General features: G+C 50.3%; 2 protein-coding genes across 2 annotated transcripts; one reads left to right on the top strand and one right to left on the bottom strand.

Moving 5' to 3' along the window:
• Positions 1-7,495: 7,495 nt before the first annotated feature.
• Positions 7,496-11,399, bottom strand: MIS12 (MIS12 kinetochore complex component). Its single transcript, XM_043991267.1, has 2 exons — positions 11,243-11,399; positions 7,496-9,961 (listed from the first exon to the last, which is right to left on the bottom strand). The coding sequence occupies exon 2, from the start codon at positions 9,907-9,909 to the stop codon at positions 9,298-9,300; it is 612 nt and encodes a 203-aa protein (XP_043847202.1). The 5' UTR covers positions 9,910-9,961; positions 11,243-11,399; the 3' UTR covers positions 7,496-9,297.
• A 367-nt stretch (positions 11,400-11,766) lies between these two features.
• DERL2 (derlin 2) lies at positions 11,767-19,589 on the top strand. Its single transcript, XM_043994768.1, has 7 exons — positions 11,767-11,899; positions 12,058-12,123; positions 13,330-13,403; positions 15,355-15,448; positions 16,203-16,398; positions 16,603-16,693; positions 19,097-19,589. Exons 1-7 carry the CDS (start codon positions 11,807-11,809, stop codon positions 19,200-19,202), a joined length of 720 nt encoding a protein of 239 aa, XP_043850703.1. The 5' UTR covers positions 11,767-11,806; the 3' UTR covers positions 19,203-19,589.
• Positions 19,590-19,922: the final 333 nt, after the last annotated feature.

The raw sequence follows: 19,922 nt of genomic DNA, 5'->3' as shown, positions 1-19,922 counted from the left end.
GGAATCAAGGGAATGTCCATCAATTGAGGAATGATGAAAGAAGCTGTGGTATATGATTGTGGTGGAATGGTCTTGTGCTATAAGAAATGACAAACAGGATGATCCCAGAAAAACCTGGAAAGACTAATGAATATAGACGTATAGTGAACAGAGCTGGGAGAGGACATTGTGCATAGTGACAGCAGTATTGTTCAATGAACAATTGTGAATGACTTAACTACTCTCAAGCAATGCAGTGATCCAAGACAATCCCAAGGAACTAATGAGGAAACTTACTATCCACCCCCATAGAAAGAACTGATAAAAAGAACACTTGTGGATTGTGCATATATAACCTGGTTGCAATCTTGTGGAGGGGGGAGGAAAGGGAGGGAGAAAAATTTGGAACTCAAAATTTTAGGAAAGTGAATGTTGAAAACTACCCTTACATGTAACTGGAAAAAATAAAATAAATGTTTGTTGCTAAAAGAAAAAAAAGAAATAAAACAAGAACTCAGAAAAAAAAATAAAGATGTTGATCAGTAGGACAGGATCCAGAAGAGAAAACCCATGAAAGGAAAAAGCCATTTTGTTCCTGGGATTGGAGTCGGGGTGGAGGAGAAATACACACACACATATGCGCACATGCACACACGAAAATACAGTACATACACATGCATGTGCACATACACATGCATGTACACTCACATGCACACACACAGATACACACACTATGCCATGAGTAAGATGGCTTGCCTATATGTCACCTTGCCCTCTAGAGCCCAGAGAAGCCCAAGACTGGACATTCTGTCAAAGCTTAACAGAAACCCCTCCACAAGAGGTTATCCAGCCTTAGTCTGAGGACTCATAGTGATGGGAGCTCGCTTCTTCCACCTCACAGACATCAATCCAACCTATGGTTGCATGTCCTAGCCTCCAAAGATTCTGTTCAGCTTTGTACTTTCCTAATTCTGCACGGAAATAGTCCCAAACAGTAAACTGGAGAAGAGAGGGATTTGGGTTGGCCTTGGGAAGTCTGAATGTGAGAGGGTCTAGGGGCATTGTCTATTATGGGCTCCTCATCCTTTGTTCAAAGACTCTGGTCCTGAAGTAGGAGTTTCCACACACCCCTCCCAATGTAGCCAAACTCACTAAGTTAATAAGGAATTTAGCTGTAAAGAAATGCCTCATTTGCACAGACACTTGATCCTTGATGTGGCACCATTGGGAGACTGGACCCCATTGCCTAGATCCAGGAGGGAGAGCTCAGCCCCAACAAAGTGACTGGGACCAAGCAGAACAAAGCTAGTATCTCCACCAGCCTCAGCACCTTCCGTTTGATCATTTTATCGTTGTCTCCCTGTTGTGCCTTTCAGAATCACAAGTACCTCCCTCCTCCTGGATCCCTCAGCTCTCTCTAAATTTGTGTCAGCTTTCTTAGCAGCCACATCACACAGCCTTCTTCAAACAAATGACTATCTGGCCAGGCCAAATCCTGTGAACCTGGTTTTTTCAAATCCAAGTGCACAATTTCCTGTGTATTTCTATTAATTTCATCTTCTCTGATGTTCTCTGCCCCTCTCGGCTTGGATGGACAGGGCACTGTGCCTAGATGCAGATCATCAGTGAGAATGTTCCCCTCTACAGGACCAAGCAAAGATCCCTGAAGCCAAGTCGACATCAAATCTCCACTCACGACAACCTTCCTTTGGGCACTGAGTGCCACCTCTGGAGCCACTGTTCTTGCCTTTCTGTGGGTCTCCACTGGCATGGGACCAGGACTGACAGGCTTAGACTGGGGATCTATGCCTGGATCCCAGGGCCAGCTGGCTTGGGGTTCAGGGCCCAGGCATTGTTGCTAGGTTTTCATCTTCTTGGTCAAAGTCACCATTGGCCTCTGCCCAGTCCTTTCCCTATAGGCCTCTCACCACCAGGACACCAGAAGAAGTGACCCTCGGGACTCCCAAAGACCCTAACCTCCTCATCCTTCCAACTCTGGGACATATCCTCCCCCTACCAGCTCCATTCCTTTGTGATCAGCACCCCCTAGTGCCCACCTGGGATCTAGGCATGAGGAGGAAGATGGCATTCTCTGAGCCGGGGGAGTCAACAGCCTGGCACCTTCCACAAGCAGTCCACAAGCTTCTCCTCTCTCCGCCTTTTACCCTGCTGCCCACGTATTCTCAGGGAGGTAGAAAAAGGCAGTGGGAAGGACACTAACTTTGATCTCACCTCTGTGACCCTGGGTAGGCAGGTCACTTCATTTTCCTGCACCTCAGTTTCCTCCCCTGCAAAATGAAAGGAGCAGACTAGATGACCTCCTAGGTACCTTCTGGTTCTAAATCTGCAGCCCTATGGGTTCCAATTTCAGCCTCTCCTGCTCAGTTTGCTGGGTCCCCACCATGTGCAGCATAAAGCACAAAGATGTAAAGGCCTTCCACAGTCTGGTTCCCGCCCCTCCTCCCCACCGTGTCTCATGCTATGCCCTTCACAAACTCGGTTCCTGGTGACTCCTTCACTAAGCCAATTCTCTCCTCTCACCCTGTTCCGGAATCCGACACACGGAGTCGGGGGCACTTCCTTCTTCATCTCGTCTTTTCCACCAGCAATGGGGAATTCACTGAGGATGTGAAGTTCCCAAGCCCAGCTCAGATCTTGCATCCATCCCCCACCTCAGGAGGAGGGAGCAAAGGCTAATGAGTTACTTCACCTCTCCACCACAAGGGGCACTGATTAAGTGCCTCCTGTGGACCAGACACCGTGCTCAGCAAATTCTAGATGACGGTGAGTGAGCATCTAGAAGAAGAAGCAAGGGCCCAGTGTGGCTTCCCCAAGATTAGGCCATGCCAGGCTAATCTCACTCCCTGCCCCGAAAGGCGCTATCAGTGAGGCATCCAATAAAGTGTGGAGAATGGGGAATGATAGAGGCCTGACAATCGCCCAATCAGATCCAGACTCCAAAAAGAGTCAGGAGGGGTTTGATATACACTCATGGGAGGTCTCCACTGGGGAGGCCCAGGGATCTGGGCTTGGCCTTGGTCCAGTTTACATTTTATCGATGACTTGGATAAAGGCACAAATGGCAGAGATGGATGAAGGGGTTGGATGATCAAATCAAGAGCCTTTGATGGGCTTGACCATCCCAGTGCATATGATGAAACTCAAGAGGAAGCCTTATGCTTGGGTACACAAAAGAACTTCATCTGGGCAGAATGGGAGAGGGAATAAATGCTTAGAGAGAAACTGTTTGAAAGAAAGCTGGGTACTTTAGTGGACCACAAGCTCAGTATGAGTCAGAAATATGACATGGTAGCCAAAAAAGCTAATGGAGTCTTGGATTATATCAAGAGAGGGAAAGGACGTGGATAGGAAGGAGAATTTATAAAGCACCTACTTGTGCTAGGCACCATGCCATGCTCTTTATAAATGTTATCTCATTGTATCCTCACAAAATCCCTACAAGGTATGTGCTATTTATGATCCCCAGTTTACAGTTGAGGAAACTGAGGCAGACAGTGGTTAAGAAATGACTTTCCAACATCCCCCAAAAGAGAAAAAGACCTATTTATACAAAAACATTTATGGCAGCTCTTTTTGTGGTGGCTAAGAATTGGAAATCAAAGGAATGCCCTTCAATTGGGGAAATGGCTAAACAAGCTGTGGTATATGATGATGATGGAATATTATTGTGCTATAAGAAATGAGAAGCAGAATGACTTCAGAAAGGCCTGGAAAGACTTGTATGAACTGATGTATAGTGAAGAGAGCAGAACCAAGAGAATGTTGTGCACAGTGACAGTAATATTGTTTGATGAAGAACTGTGAATGACGCCTATTCTCAACAATACAATGATCCAAGACAATCCCAAAGGACTAATGATGAAGCATACTATCCACTTCCAAAGAAAGAACTGATATTGATTGAACACAGACTAAAGCATGCTATTTTTCACTTTCTTCCTTTCTTTTAATAAAGTTTTCTTGTACAAAATGACAAATATGGTAATGCTTTACATAATCATACATGCATAACCCATATCTGATTGTTTGCCACCTCAGGGAGTGAGAAGGGGAGGGAGGGAAAGAGGGATAAAAATTGGAACCCAAAACTATAAATAAAAATGTTTATTATTTTTTAAAGTTAACTGTAAAAAATTTTAATTTAATTTAGAAAAAAGAAATTACTTTCCCAGGTTCATACATCTAGGAAGCATCTGAGGCTGGATTTGAACTCTGGTCTTCCCTGTACCACCACCAGAGAGGGCAGCATTTCCAGGAACAGGAAGCAATAATCATTCTGTACTCTGCCCTGGTAAAACCCCACCCAGAGTAGGGCCTTCAGTTTGGCTGCCAAGACTAAAGAATGTCGTTAAGTTGGGGAATGTGCTGGGGAGGCCAGCCATGATGGTTGAGGGCCTGAGTTTGTGATACAGGAAGATCAGGTGAAAGAAGTGGGAATATGTAGATGGAAGAAGACTCAGGAGGTTACGTTTGCCATCTTTGAGCAACTGCAGGGCTCTCTGTCCTGTGGGAGGGGAGGCTGAGTGGTGCTGCTCAGCCCCAGAGCCAGGAGCAACAGCAGGAAGATGCAGAGACTGATGGAGGCTCATAGCTGGGGAAGCTCTCTCTCCCTGGGGTCTTCAGGCTGAGGATGGATGACCACGCATTAGGTGGTAGATTCCCTCTGTATCTGTTTTGGATCATTAGATGGCTGCTGAGGCTCCTCCTGAGGCTCTTGGCTGCAGTCCTTCCCAAGAGCAGAGTCCTCATTCTTTGGCTCTGGTCCAACTTCTTGGAAGGTAGAGATACTGCGGCTATAAGCCTGGCCTCTCATTGGACGCTGGAACTGTGCTCGGTCCTCATATCCACCCTTGCTCCAAGGACAACCTGCCTGCTACAGACCCCCCCCCCTCCCCGCTTCTGACCTTAGGCTATCAGGCCCATGGAGAGAACCTAACCCTAACCCTAACTGCACACAACCCTGGCACAATCCAGGGGATGTGGTGAAGCATTCCCTCCAACGTGATGCCCTCATAGGCCTGGTGGCCACAAGAATGCTGTGAACCCTGAGAAGCATCCATCTCTCAGAAGCCAGGTAGAATTCCAGAGGTATTATTTTCTGGCCCCATGTACTGAGAAGCGGTCCAGAGAAAACCAAAGACTCAAATCTTGCTAGTGTTCTGACTGTCTAGGTAATAGAAAACTTGGTGTAGACAGGAACCCAACTGACCCGTCAGCCTGGCAAGCAGCAGGCAGAGGAAGATGGATAGATAGTCATTTGAGGAAGGTCCTCCCTATGTGCTGACAGTGTGTGCCCCGTAAGATTCCTCAGGGAGGAAGCTGTTAACTCACCTCAGGAAGTCCAGTGCTTCCCTCTGTCCAAGAGCATGGTTGTGGTCATACTTGTCCAAATGGGACCAAGAGGAGGCAAAGAGGAAGTGGGCTTAGGCCAGAAAAAGCAGGCGAGGGTGTGGTCAAGTCCACATACTCCCTGTGCCATCCCTGTGCCTTGGAACTCCGCGCACCTCGCCTCACCTTGGCCTCCAAGAATCCCTGACTCCCTTCAAGACTAGGTTTGTGTTACCTTCAATGGGAGGCCTTTCCCAGGCTCCCTGATCTCTAGGGCCTTCCCCTCCCACTCCGTATGTACCTTGAACATGCTGATTTATGGACATCTTTTCTCCCCAATTAGAATTTGTGTCCCCTTTTAAAATAATTTTATTTTCAGATGTTTTCTCCCTCCTGCTTTCTTCCCACCACTAAGAAAAACAAAATTCTTGTTACAGATGTGTATAGTCAAACAAAACAAATTTCCCACATTGTCTAAAAAAAGCCTCAATCTGTATTCCTTCACTGTTCTATCAGGAGGTAGGATGTTTCATCTTAAGCCCTCTGGAATTGTGGCTGGTCATTATATTGATCATATTCTAAGTCAGTTGTCTTTACAATGTTGCTTCTATTGTATAAATTAGTCCCCTGGTTCTGCTCTTCACTCTGCATCAGTTCACATAAGTCTTCCCAGGTTTTTCTAAAATGATCCTGCTAGCCATTTCTTATAGCACACTATCACAATCATGCCATTCCTCAATTGATGGGCATCTCCTCAATTTCTAATTCTTTCCCATCACACAAAAAAAGAGCTACTATAAGTATCTTTGTACATAGGGGTCCTTTTCCCCTTTATCTTTTTGGAGGACAGACCTAGTATCAGCAATGCTAGTTAATAATAATAGTTCCATAGCTTTAGGGGCATGGTTCTAAATTATCCTCCAGAATGGCTAGATCAGTCCACAGCCCCACCAGCAGTACATTTGTGTACCTGTTTTCCACAGACACTTCAGCATTTGTCACTTTTCCTTTTCTATTTCACCCAGATGACAGGTGTGAACTAGAGCCTGTCATTTAACTTACATTTCTTTATTACTAATTTAAAACATTTTTAATATGGCTGTTGATAGCTTGAATTTCTTCTGAAATCTTCCTCTTCATAGCCTGTGACCATTTATCCATTAGCAAGTGCCTCTTATTCTTATAAATTTGAATCCGTTTTCTATGTCTCTTTCTTGTGTCAACATTTCTGCATCTACTTGCTTCTCATTTTAATTTTCACAGCATTGGCTTTTTAAGTGCAAAAACTGATCGTCATCAAAATTGTCCACTATACTTCCTGAGACCTTTTCTCTATCTTGTCTGGCTGTGAACTCTTCCCCTATCCATAGATCTGACAGGTGGTTTTTCTTACATTCCTCTAATTTATGTCATCTTTTGTCTACATCGTGCACCAATCTGTAGTTTGTCTGGGGTTACGTTGTGAGATGCTGTCTATGCCTCGTTTCTGCCAGACTGCTTTCCACTTTGCCACCAAATAGTGAATTCATACTTCAGTAGCTGAGATCTTTGTGTTTACCAAAAACTAGGTTACTGTGCTTGCTGCTTCTGTAGTGTGTACCCACTACATGAACCCATTTCTTACCCAGTCCCAAACTGTTTCACTAATTATGGCTTTGTAGCATGGTTCCAACCCCCCCTTCCTTCCCATTCTTTCATCTCCCTTGAAAAGAATTGTTATTGTTATTAATTTATTTTTATTTGGTAGTTGAATTGGTATAGCATTGAATAAGCCAATTTGTGCAGTGTCACTTATTCTATTGGCTCAGCCTACTGAAATTATTTCTCCAATTGTTTAGATGTCTTTGAGTAGAGCTTTTGTTATTGTGTTCATATAGCTCTTGTGCAGGTCTTGTCAGGTAACAAATATTTTATATCCATCCACTTTTTCTTCACAAAACTCTGGGAGGTAGATCTCTATTTTAGAGATGGAGAAGGGGCAGCTAGGTGGCACAGTGGATAAAGCACTGGCCCTGGATTCAGGAGAACCCGAGTTCAAATCCAACCTCAGACATTTGACACTTACTAGCTGTGTGACCCTGGGCAAGTCACTTAACCTCAAGAGCCTCACAAAGAAAAAAAAAGAAATGGAGAAACTGAGGAAAAGAAGTTAAATGTCTTGCCCAGGGTCAAAGTGCCACTAAATATCTGAGGCTGGATTCAAACTCAGTTCCTCCGAGGTTGGGACTATCCATTGCGCCACCTCGCTGCATCTAATAACTAGCACAAATATAGAGGGTTAAGGTAAGAGAAGCACTTTACCTGTTCTCTCATTTGATCCTCACAAATGCCCTGTGAGGTAGGGCTGAAGCTGAGAGGACTTATTAATCTAAAGGCAGGGGCAGAAGAGAGGGAATGAGAAAAGGCTACAGTGATTCAACCAATGCATTTATTATTAAACACCTGCCTATGTTTAAGGGACTGGACCTGATTTTGCAGATATCGCACCACCTCCCTCTGCCCTGTTCCCCTAACCAGCACTCCAATTCAATGGTTAAGGCTCTCCAGAAGGGGGCTGATGACTCCTTTTCTAGATCTGTTGCTCCTGAGCCCCCAGAGGTGAAATTCACATTGATAAGCAGTCAGCCAGACTCATGAGGTTTTAGAAAAAGGATTTAAAGTCTGAAGAGAATGGGCACATATGACGTCACCTCGGTGAGGAGAGGTGCTTTCCCCTGCAGCAGTAACTACTCTCCATTATGGTGTTTCCACCCACCCACCTGGGTCCCATGAGCACATTTCTGAAGATACTGAGCTGAGCCATCCCCTTTTCCTGTCCTGTTTCTGCTGAATCAATGACACCCACCCAGAGCAATAATCTCCATGACCCTTAGGCCTAAACCTCAGATCCCTTTCTCTCCCATGGAAGCCTACGGCTTGTCTCTTTTATTTTCTCTCTTCTGCCCAACAACCATAGTGTGGACAGATGTTCTTTGAAGCCCTTCCCCTTCTTCATGGAGGGAGATCAGCCTACACTGTGAACAGATAATTCAGTCTGGGCTACAGCAGAAACACCAACACCAAACCATTTTCTCTACCAGCTGCCTTGTTTCTCAAACCATTTGTGGGCATTTACACCTCCACAAACAAACACCCTCAAGTCCCTTTGCTTTGTCTCCACTCCTACGATTCCAGCTTCCTCTTCTTTCTTACTGTGTCTGAGAATTGTTCTAAATCTCTCCTCCTCAGACTCAGGCTCTGTCTGCTCCACTACCTTCACCTCACTTGGCTAACACTACCCGTTATTCCCTCGAAGCCCTCCATGAACCTGCCTCTGTGCTGTCTGTGACTCCTCCTTGGAACACCCTCTCCTCATCCCTGCCAGGGCGTGAAAGAAGACTCGGCTCAAGTGCTGCTTTCTATAGGAAGGAGGCTTTTCCTGTGGAGAGCTGCTCCCACCAAACCCCCATCTGTACACCGTGCAGTTTCCCTAACAGGCAAGCATCTGGAGGGCAGGGACGCCTCCCTACTTCCAGGCCCTAAGCAGGTGTCATAGCACATAGCTGGTCTGAAAGAAAAAGCCCTCCAGGTGAAAGCCTCCCAGGGCCCACTCTGTGGCTTCCCTGAGTGACTCGGCCAGAGCTCAGCTCTCGGAAGCACAAGGTTGTGCATTTCCTTTCCCCTCCCAGCAAACACCTTCTAGGGAGTTTATAGGACTCCAAGGTGGATGAACCTGCGTGCCACAGAAGCAGGAAGATTTGCCCAGTGGTCCTGATGTGTGCCATGATGCTCTGAAAGGGGGTCACGTTCCCACCTCCTAATTGCTGGGGGGAGAAGGGACCCGACAGGGGCCTTCTGCAGGAACCACTTCACTCTCCACATGTTCTCTGGGTCAGAGCCAGAGCCAGAGCCAGAGCCAGAGCCCTGCCCCGGCCCCGCCCCCAGCCCCCTCGCATGATTTGTTCATTCTCAAACTGCGAGGTTTGGCATCTACTGCATCTTCCCCCTTTTGCTTTTCTGGGCCACGTCCTCCGTGATGCTGCGTAGCCTGTTGGAATGCTGGAACAGGAAGGCCATCATCTCCCCGAGGCCCAGGGGCCCATGGGAATCTCCAAGGGCATCAAACCACTGCAGAGTCTTTTTCAGCTGGGCCTGAACCACCTTCTGGACCTGAAGCTCCGCAAGAAGAGCCTGCTTGGCCCCCAGCTCTGCCTTGTACTGAAGCTGCAACCGCCCAACTTCCTGCTGGAGAAGGTGGAACTCTTCCTTGCTCTGGGGGTATTTCTCGTGACACCTGTCCTCAGGGAGGAGGATGTTTGGGGGAATGTTCAGCACCAGCTGCAGCAAGACCTGCTCCATCTTGACAAAGAGGCGGTTAAAGCGCTCCTTCATGAAGCGCAGGAAGGCCTCGGTGCTGCCTCGGACCTGGACTGCACTCGTGCTGCAGCCGGGAAGGCTGCTGGCCTTCTTCAGGATGACCTTTTCCACGGCTACCATGACCTCAAACAGGTAGTCCTGGAAGGCGATGTAGATCCTGAGCATGCACGTCTGGGGTGTGAACCCGAAAAACTGGGTCTCATACAGCATCGGGTTGATGGACATCTTGGCTAGAGCAGAGCCCCCCCAGGAGGTGCTGACCAACAGATCTACCAACCTAGGCAAAAGACAAAGTGACACAGGCACAAGTTGGCATCCCACTACTGCATGACATACACAGCGTTAAAGACTAATTCTGAGGCTGGTACATGTGGTGCCCAGGGGTATGGCAGCCTGTGAACCCCCTCACAATGTCTAGAAGGAACATGTGACTACTAGAGGGGGCACTTCAAGCAGCAACTCCCATCACCACGGTTTAAGAGTTATGAAGCACTTTTTTCTCATAACTAAGAACCAAATGATTTTCTCCAGGACTAGAACTCTTTCTTTTACATGTCCTTAATTGGCCCTGCCTCTGCCTTCCCTTCTCTTAGTCTCGGAGTCTACTTGGAACTGTCCCTTCCCTTAGACATCCATCCCTATCCAAAGGCTGTGGAGTCAGGGTTCCTTGGCTACAGGGCACCCCACAAAGATTTCCAAGGGTACCCCAGGAGGTGAGGGGAAAGGTCACGACTGCCCTTCTGTGGTACTCCAGAGATCCCTGGAGTCGATCCAATCACAGAACCCAAAGGAACCTTGGTCATCGCTGCCCAAGTGATGGGCCGATGGTCTCACCAGGGTCAGGTCTACTGACCCATGGTGGGGCGGGGTCACTCTTGCTAATTCCCTTCATCTCAGTCAGGAGGATTTCACAAGACTCTGCCAAAGACCCTACTCTATCTGTTGCCACGGAAGGGAATCTAGAAAAGGGGGGAGGGCCCAGCTCACTCTTGGAGGCCACTCAGAGATGGCCATTCTGCACCACACCTCTTTTCTTTGGGGTTCCCTCTACCCCCACAGTGAGTCTGGAAGTCTAAAACACCCCCTCCAGCCTCCCAAGCACCATCCCACCCTCCGCCCAAGGTGAGGTGGGAGCTCCGACACCCCCCTAAACTCTCAACCTCCCCCTCTCCCCGCCCCATTGCCCACCCACAGTGACTATGAGACTACGAGTCCAGGGGCTTCCACAGACATCCCCTACCCCGGCCGCCCATCTGGATTGGGCACCCACCCCAGCCCCACTGCTCAGAACCAGCCCAGCCCCCTCCCACAGCAGCAGCGCTGGATCTGGTCTCAGTTTTCTCATCTGTCTGGTGGGACTTGGTGGGGATAGATGAGTGACTAAATCCTTCCTCGGGGAGGGGGCTCGGGACTCCAAATCCCAGGGGGCTGTGCGCGCCGACTGGTGCGTCCTGGGAGCGTAGCCTGAGCGCCCGAGCCCCGACCCCCGCCGGCCCAGACCCTGCTGCCCCGGTCCCTCTGCCGCCCCTGGGACAGCGCCCGCGCCCACCGAACGTACCGGGATGGCTCGACTGCAGCGACGCCTACTCAGCTGCCCTCCACATCCGGATCCGCCCCGAACGGGGAGCCCGCGCGTTCGCGCCCGCTGCCTCCTTCAAACCGGCAACGCTTCCCTACGCTGCGTTTTGCTCCGCCCCCTCGAGATCGGCATCCGGCCGCGACCAATGAACAAGAGCCATTCCTGATGGACTTTTTGCTCCACTAATGAGACCCAGGCGGGAGGAGAGCGATCTGCTGGTTAGCTGAGGTCGTGTTCCAGTTGTGCCATGCTGATTGGTGATCCGCAGGGTTGAGGCGGGACGGAGAGCAGTGGCGGGCATTGATTGGCCCATCCAAGCGGCGTTCGGCGTGATCCGCGAGCTCTCGTGGGGAGGCATTCTGGGATTTGGAGGGGCGTGCTGCCCAACGGAGGCCTCCCATTGGCAGCGTTCGTGGGCTCGCGGCCCGGAAAGAGGCTCCGAGTGTCCCGCCCCTGGCGGCGGAAGCGGAAGCGGCGGCGGCGGCGGCGGCGGCGGTGGCGGCGGCAGCGCCGCGGGCGCGCGGGGCGGGGCGGGCGGGGAAGATGGCGTACCAGAGCCTGAGGCTGGAGTACTTGCAGATCCCGCCCGTGAGCCGCGCGTACACCACGGCCTGCGTGCTCACCACGGCCGCCGTGGTGAGGGGGAGGCCCGGCGGAGGGCTGGGCGGGGCCGGGGCCTGGAAGGGGAGGACGGGCGGGGGCCGGGGCCGCCCGGGTCTGGCCCTGACGGAGGAGGAGGCCGGGCCGGCCAAGGGGGGAGTGTGCCTGACCGGCCGTCTCTTCTTCCCCTCCAGCAATTGGAGCTGATCACGCCCTTCCAGCTCTACTTCAACCCCGAGCTCATCCTCAGGCACTTCCAGGTGAGCGAGCGAGGGAGCACGGTTGGCGGGAGGCCGTTCTGGCTGACCTGCACTTATTAAGCACCTGCTGTGTGCTGGGCCCCACCCAGCGCGATGCCCGGCTCTTCGCTCCCGCCGCAGGCGGGGCTGACCAGGCTCTGCCCCTGCCTCCGAATGCGCCCTCTTCGGGGCATGGTGCCCGGACCTCGGGGCCACTGGAGGGTGACCAACTGACCCCTGTCCCGGCCACGTAAGGATCCGGTGACTTTCCAGATGGGAGACTGAGGTTGGAGTTGTCCTCCCCGCCGGGTGGGTGTTGGAGGGAAGAGCCTTTGGTGTCGAGGTCAGCCCTGCGAACCGAGGCCGCGTTTTATATGTTTTCGTGTTGGGTCGTGTTACATTGTATCGGGTCGTGTTGTACCCGCGGGCCGGTCTCCGCGGGAATCTAAGGGCTCTCCTCGGGCCCGCATCTAGAGCTGCCTCCTAGCCTTCTTCTGACTGGGAGAGGAAACCCTCCCTCCTCAAGAGCACGTTTCTAAGGCTGTATAGTAAGATACCTAGGGCATGGGGGCAGCTAGGTGGAGCAGTGGATAAAGCACCGGCCTGGGTTCAGGAGCCTGAGTTCAAATCCGGCCTCAGACCCTTGACGCTTACTAGCTGTGTGACCCTGGGCAAGTCACTTAACCCTCATTGCTCCACCAAAAAAGAAAAAGATACCTAGGGCACCACTAAAGAGGTGTGGAAACGCGCTTGCCCAACTATACATTTACAGGGTGCCAATTATATTGAAATGTTTTCACTGAAAGGAACTGAGTTCCGAGATCCCAGGTTAAAGTCGGCTTTTAGGATAAAATACTGCAAGGCTCCTTTGTGGGAGCTTAGCAATTGCAAAGGGTCTAAATGAACCGCCTTTGTTTCTGGGGACTTTCTCCAAACAAAGAGCATCCATTTTCCTCCCTCCCTGCTATCAAGTGTTTGAGCTCAGTCTGTAGGGGACAAGTTGGGTGTGTAATTGCTCCTTATAGTGTTCTTTTATGGTTTAAAGGATCAAGCAAATTGGGGGAAATGTTACCCTGCTTTTTGACCCAGTTACCGATAGAATAGGAATGTTGACACGACCTGAGATAAGGTTGGAAATTCCAAATGATGGCCTTTCTCTTCTGGCTCTTTACGGAAGCACTTCTCATAATTGCACCTGAGCTAATCCACTTTTTTTTCACTTTACAGATATGGAGATTAATCACCAATTTCTTGTTCTTTGGACCAGTTGGATTCAATTTTTTATTTAATATGATTTTCTTGTATCCTTTCTCAGATGCATGACTACCAAGGACTGTCAGAAAACCATGTTTTGGCTGTGATTTTGCTCTTTTGGCTTTTGTTTATCGTGCTGAGTCAGTAGCCAATGATTAAGTACCTACTATGTGCCAGGTAGTAGTGTGCTAAACACTGGGGACACAAAAAGAGGTTCAATCTCATGGGGGAGACAACTTGCAAACAAATATGTACAAACAATCTGTATATAGACAGGATAAAGAGGGAAACAATTAGAAGGAAGGCTCTGGAATTAAGAGGGGTTGGGGAAGGCTTCTAGTAAAAGATGAGGTTTTAGTTGAGACTTGAAGGAATCCAGGAAGGTCAGTAATTAGAGTAGAGGACAGATAGCATGGGGGGAGAGGGGGGTCTTGTTGGTAGGACAGCCAGGAGGCCTGGGTCACTAAACTGAAGGGGGGGGGCAGAGATAAGGTGTCAGATAACTGGAAAGGGAGGAGGGGGCAGGTTATGAACGGATTCAGATGCCAAGCAGCATTTTGAATTTGTTCCTGGAGGCCATAGGGAGCCACTGGAGGTTACTGAGGGGAGGGGGTGACATGGTTGACCTGAGCTTTAGGAAGTCACTTTGGTGGCTGAATAGAGGACAGACTGGAGTGGGGAGGGACCAGAGGCAGACCCCCAGTAGTGGTTCAGGTGTGAGGTGATGGGGCAGTGAGGAGAGAGGGGGCTATATGTGAGAGATGTTGAGACTGAGTTTATAGCTATAGGAAGCCCTTTGAGGCTTTGGATAGAATTCTGGCGGCCAGGGTGCAAATGTGAGCAATGCCCACTGTCTTTGTGACTGTGGGAAGTCGTCCTCTCAGATGTTTAGTGGAGATAGCAGCTGTATCTTCCTCCCAGGATTGGTGTGAAGGTCAAATGGGATATTGTTGGCAAAAAAGCACTTAGCCCAGTGCCTGCACACAGTGGGTGCTTAATAAATGCTTGTTCTCTTCCCCCCCCCATCTCACAGGGTGATTGTGATATAAGGAAAAGAGAGGTTCAGGTCTGGAGACATGAACTAATCTTGTCTTGAGAATTAGGGACTGACAGGGAGAGTATTGACTGGAACTTTGTTCAAAGCAGACTAGCTCATTCTTGACTCGATGACAGAGCCTTCAAAAAGGATTCTCAGGGCAGCTAGGTGGCACAGTGGATAGAGCACTGGCCCTGGAGTCAGGAGTACCTGAGTTCAAATCCAGCCTTAGACACTTAACACTTACTAGCTGTGTGACCCTGGGCAAGTCACTTAACCCCAATTGCCTCACCAAAAAAAAAAAAAAAAAAGGATTCTCAGCAGCAGGATGGAGATGATGAGACCCCATCCTACCCACTCTGGCTTGGAAGTGGTGATGGAGAAGGAAGGAGAGGGTCAGCAAAGGGCTGGGTGGGTCACAGCCCTCGGTCATGGGGCAAGTCAGCCCCACTGCTCGCTGAACGGTGGAAACTCCAAATCATCCCTCAAAGGGAGGATACCCAAGCCCATCACTTGGATTTGAGGGGGAGGGGAAGGCACAGAGGAAAGCAGATTGAAGCAGGGAGAAAGGGTCATGGCAGGTTCCAGGAGTCTGCCAGGGTGATTGGTGAGGGAGTGGAGAAAAGGCCAGGCTGTGCCTTGCGCCTTATGCGTTTAACTATGGAAGGAAAAGGTCTTTGACTTAGAAGGGACAGAAGGAAAGCAGTGAGTGCAAAGAGTAGGCCCATGAGTAGGACTCTCGGAGTCGCTGGGTCCAGGACCTGTGCTCGGTACCCTCACTGGGTCAGTGCCCTTGGAGTCACATGGGGGGGGAGGGTTAATCGTCTTTGGTGCTCTCAGGCACTGCTTGAGGATCTGGGAGGAGAGCAGCCAGCTGTGGAGCTCTGGGGATGCCCAAGGGATCGAATGTGCTCCACACCTTTGTGCTTTTGGACCGTCTTCTTTCCTGACTCCACCTTCAGATACCGTTACTGCCGAATGCTGGAAGAAGGCTCTTTCCGAGGCCGGACAGCCGACTTTGTATTTATGTTCCTTTTTGGGGGACTCTTAATGACTGTATCCTTCAGCAGGTGGATGGCCCCCTGGGAAGTCGTGATGCCCCTCCTCTCTCCTGGCCCTGCTAGCCCTTCAGCCAGGCTTTCTGTCACAGGCTTCTCGCTCCTGCTCTGCCTAGCATTTTCTGGGGTCTCCCCAAGCTCAGAGGGGGTTGGATGGGCTGCCCCTCTATGAGGGTTTTAGGTCAGAGAACCTCCACTTGAGCACTCTGCTACAAAACACCCTCTTCGTAACCTGGGTTAAGGCAAGTTCTTAAATGAGGCTCCTTTGGTTCCGAGTGATCACAACAGTCTGAAGCTGCCCAGAGGACAGACTTGTCACATGGAAACATCCTTTGGAAGGACTGCATTGGGCTGGGGGACATCATGCAAGACGCAGAGTCGAACCACAAAGGCCAACAGGCCAGATCTGCTTAGGGGTCTGCTCCTGGGAGGGGATCATGAGGAAGAGAAGGTCCCCTCGAGGCACCCTTACTCCCACTGGGGGCTGGATTTTGGCCTTGTGACCTCGAAAGCTGGGCATGGGGGGGTGGGGACGGAGGGAGGGACAACTCTTCACTCAGACCCTGATTGCCGCTGCTCCCCGCACTGAGCCTGGCGCTCCCTGACGGAGTTCGCTGAGCACCGGCCTGCTTCATCTTGCTCCCTAGAGCAGTGGCTGTGTTCTGGCCTCCCCAGAAGTTCTCTGCTGCCCCCCCCCCTCCCCTTTCCTCCTAGATTGCTGGTGTCTTTGATTTTCCTTGACACGCTGCAAGCTTTTCGGTTTGTTCGTGAGCTTAGTGTTCTTGGGCCAGGCCTTCACTATCATGCTTGTCTACGTGTGGAGCCGAAGGAATCCATACGTTCGCATGAACTTCTTTGGCCTTCTCAACTTCCAGGCCCCATTTCTGCCCTGGGTGCTCATGGGCTTCTCCTTGTTACTGGGCAACTCCATCATTGTGGACCTCCTGGGTAAGAGACTTGGTGTTACTTTCTTTCTCCCTTTTGTTCTCTCTTCTAGAAGCCTTTAGATGGAAGTGTCTGGAGGCTGCTGAGGGAGCCTTTACTTTCAGTCTGCTAGGCACCTGCCCTGTGTTGGCCAGGTCTGCAGGTAGCACGAGTCCAGTATTTTATCTCTTCCCTCCTGTTTTCCCTTTGTTTTATGGTTGATTCTAGGAATTGCAGTTGGACACATCTATTTTTTCTTGGAAGATGTATTTCCCAATCAGCCAGGGGGAGCAAGAATTCTGAAAACACCTGCTATTTTGTGAGTATTCTCTCATGCTGGATTGTGGGATTTTATGAACCGTGTCACAGCAGTCATCCCCATTTAGATAATGTCAAATGACCGGAGAAAGGGGTCATTCGTGACAGAGTATCAGGTGATAGGATGTCCTGATGTCCTGAGCTCTGTGAATTTGCTGGAAGGTGGTGTGGTGCAGAAGCCTCCCTCCCTCTGAGACACCCTGGCAGGGAGACCCTGGGGCAGTCATTTAACCTCTCATTGTTAAGAGGAAGGCTTCTCATTGGGCATCCCTTCACCAGTAAAGTCACTGGTGATGCTTGCTTAGGGCTTGGCCTCTTTGGGGTCCTGACAAGGACGGGTGAGGAAGGAATGCCTTGCAGGCAGCCCCTCTGACGGGAGATGAAGTCTGTGCATGAGAAACGAGAGGAAGGTCACATTGGCTGAACCATCGAGTTGGGGAGGGGGAATGATGTGGGATAACCCTGGAAAGGTATTTGGATCCTGCTTGTGATGAGCTTTAAATCATCTCTCGGGTGCTTAATAAACTCCTGCTGTGCCACCAGCACGGAGACAGAAACGATCTCTGCTCACAAGGAGCATGTGTTCTAATGAAAGTCTGTTTATACACATATCCCTCCGAAATAAAAAGTGGGAAAGTACAAAGGAAGGCCAGGTGGTTTGGGCCCAAGAGGTGTACACCTAATGAGGAAGATCAGGATCCAAAGGCCTGGGGCACAGCTGGTGCCACAACCTTCGGGTGGGTGGCAGAGTGTCGGATGTGAGGAACCGTGCCCCATAAACTGAAATGCCAGGCAGAGGAGTTGACGTTTTATCCTGATGCAACAAATGAGCTAATATTTGTAAAAGCACTCACGCAGTGCCTGGCCCATGGGAGGCACCATAGAAATGCTTATTGCCTTCTCTTTGCCTCAGACCAGGGGGACTAGAGTGGGGAGCCTGAGGCAGGGAGACCAATTAAGAAAGAGGCTGTGGCCTTCATCTAGATGAGAAGGGGCAAGGCCCCAAACGAGGGTGTTGGATATGTGAGTAAGGTGGTGAGGGTGACACTAGAGAACGGTCAGAAAGGAAGATGGGTTGCATAGGGAGCTTAGCCTGGCTTCCTGGGAAAATGCCATCTTTGGGGAGTGTCTCAAAGTAGAAGTAGTGACCCCCAAGAACCAGGCGGTTCTGCCAGGCTTGATAAGAGCCCTGGGGAAGTCTGAGGACAGCTGTCGGAAAGGGCTGAGTGCTGGCTCGGTAAGAGGCATTGGTAGCACACTCTGATATTTTTATGGCCTAAGAGAAGGTCCAAATTATTTTGACAATCTAAAACTTAGAATCACATCTAACAAAATGGAACTTAATCAGGGAGAAATTTAGTCTTATGTGTGAATTAAAAAAAAAAATCCCAAGTATAAAGTTGGGGTATTGGGAGGGGGCAGTCAGAGGGCAGGTGTGCCTAACAAGCTTTTATGGAAGAGCCCCCAGGGTTTTAGGGCCCTGCAGGCTCATTGTGAGTCAGCCATGTGATTGCAGCTGTTGAAACCACTATTGCTGTCTTGGCATGATGTGTATAATAATTAACATAGATGTATAGTGTAGGCCTAGGCATAACTTCAGGGATTTGGAGGTGATGGTCCGCCCTGCTGACCTCTGCCTTCCTCAGGCCCCATTCATCCACAGCGAGTGTGCGGTCCCAGTGATAGTTTAGGAAGGATGTTGCTAAACCAGCCAGCGTCCAGGGGCTGTGTTGGCTGCTGGGGATAGACAGGACGAGTTCCTGCCCTGTTGGGGGAAGATAATGTATACACCTGGGTCTGACCCATACCCATGAAAACGGCTGGGGAGTTGACGGTGCCTTCAAATACTTGGAAGGGTTCTTCTTGGTGACCCTGGAGGGCAGAACTGAGAACAGCAGTCAGGCAGGGTTTCATGTCAAGAAAACCTTGCTAAATGAGATATGCCCTGAGCAGGCAGGGCGGGGCTGGGTCGCCCCTCCTCAGAGAGTCTCCCAGTTGTCACGTGTGCTACACAGGGGGTCGTGGAACTTTGGGGCTTGAAGCCGTAGGGGCATGATGATTAGCTCTGCTGGATTTGGAGTAGTCGGGGCTGAGGAATACTGTCTGGCGGGCCTGTTGGAAGGACTGCACATAAGTAAAGTACTTGTTTTATCTACGAATTCAGAGGAAACAAGTTGGCCTTTTGTTGCCTGTACTGTATCTTTCCTAGTGTTCTCTTTGTTTTATTTTAGCTTTGCTTGATTAGGATCCAAGGGGAAAACACCCACTCATTGCCCAGCAGTTACCGTAGCTTTTTGCCAGTTTGGTTTCTCAGAACTGCCATTCCCCCCCCCCCCCAATTCCCCAGAGACTAAAGTGTAAAAGTGCTGGGGGGGGGTAGATGATTTCTGTCATCTGTTTTCAGGAAGGCAATTTTTGATACGCCGGATGACGATCCCAATTACAACCCCTTACCTGAAGAGCGACCAGGAGGCTTTGCATGGGGCGAAGGCCAGCGCCTTGGAGGCTAGGAGGACAGTGCCGAGTGCGAAATCCACCTGGGAAGGCAGGGTTCCACGGAGATCTCTGGGATGCTTTTACTCTTTGTTTCAGAAGTGTGGACACATCTGGCTTTCCCGTTTTTAAATCCAGAAGTACCTTATGTAACGGAACCTCCATGGTAAATCCAGGAGACCTGTCCAGCAGCTTGCCCGTGTTTCTTCACTTGACCATTATTGACACGGGTACTGAAAGCGTAACCTATTGGAGCCAAAAACATGGCAAAGACGCTTGCTGCCAGCTCTGTGTGAGAACGCCCGCAGCAGAACTTTCTCCCCTTCCCGGTCTTGGGTGGAAGAGCCGGGTACATGGACCTTTCAGAGGACAAAATAAAACTGAATTCATTCTCTCTCACTGGACTCCAGCCTTTGTGTGTGGTCTTTTAAAGCGGATTGGGTGTTCTCTCGCTCCTCAGAGCCGATGTCTGTTGTGGACCGTCTGGACGATACCCCCGGCCAGCCTTGGTGCTGCCACGCGTCTCTTTTTCTCTCTTCCAGATGGCGGGTGGTTAGCTCCGGGGGGGGAGGAGGTGCCGGTGCGAGGCTCCAGGACAGGTCACCGTGGAGATCGATGGTGTGTCAGCCTCCCCTGAGACTGCTCTGGCCAGGGTCCTCGGCCCTCACTGGCCTCTTAGCCCTCAGCCTTCTTGATGGTGCTGGCTGGCCTCTGCTGTCTCCTCCCAGGCCTCTCCT

The sequence above is a fragment of the Dromiciops gliroides genome, chromosome 3 (genome assembly GCF_019393635.1).
Source record: "Dromiciops gliroides isolate mDroGli1 chromosome 3, mDroGli1.pri, whole genome shotgun sequence".
Taxonomy (NCBI): domain Eukaryota; kingdom Metazoa; phylum Chordata; class Mammalia; order Microbiotheria; family Microbiotheriidae; genus Dromiciops; species Dromiciops gliroides.
The sequence above is the reverse complement of the archived record's forward strand: the minus strand, read 5'-3'. Positions and strand labels throughout refer to the sequence as shown.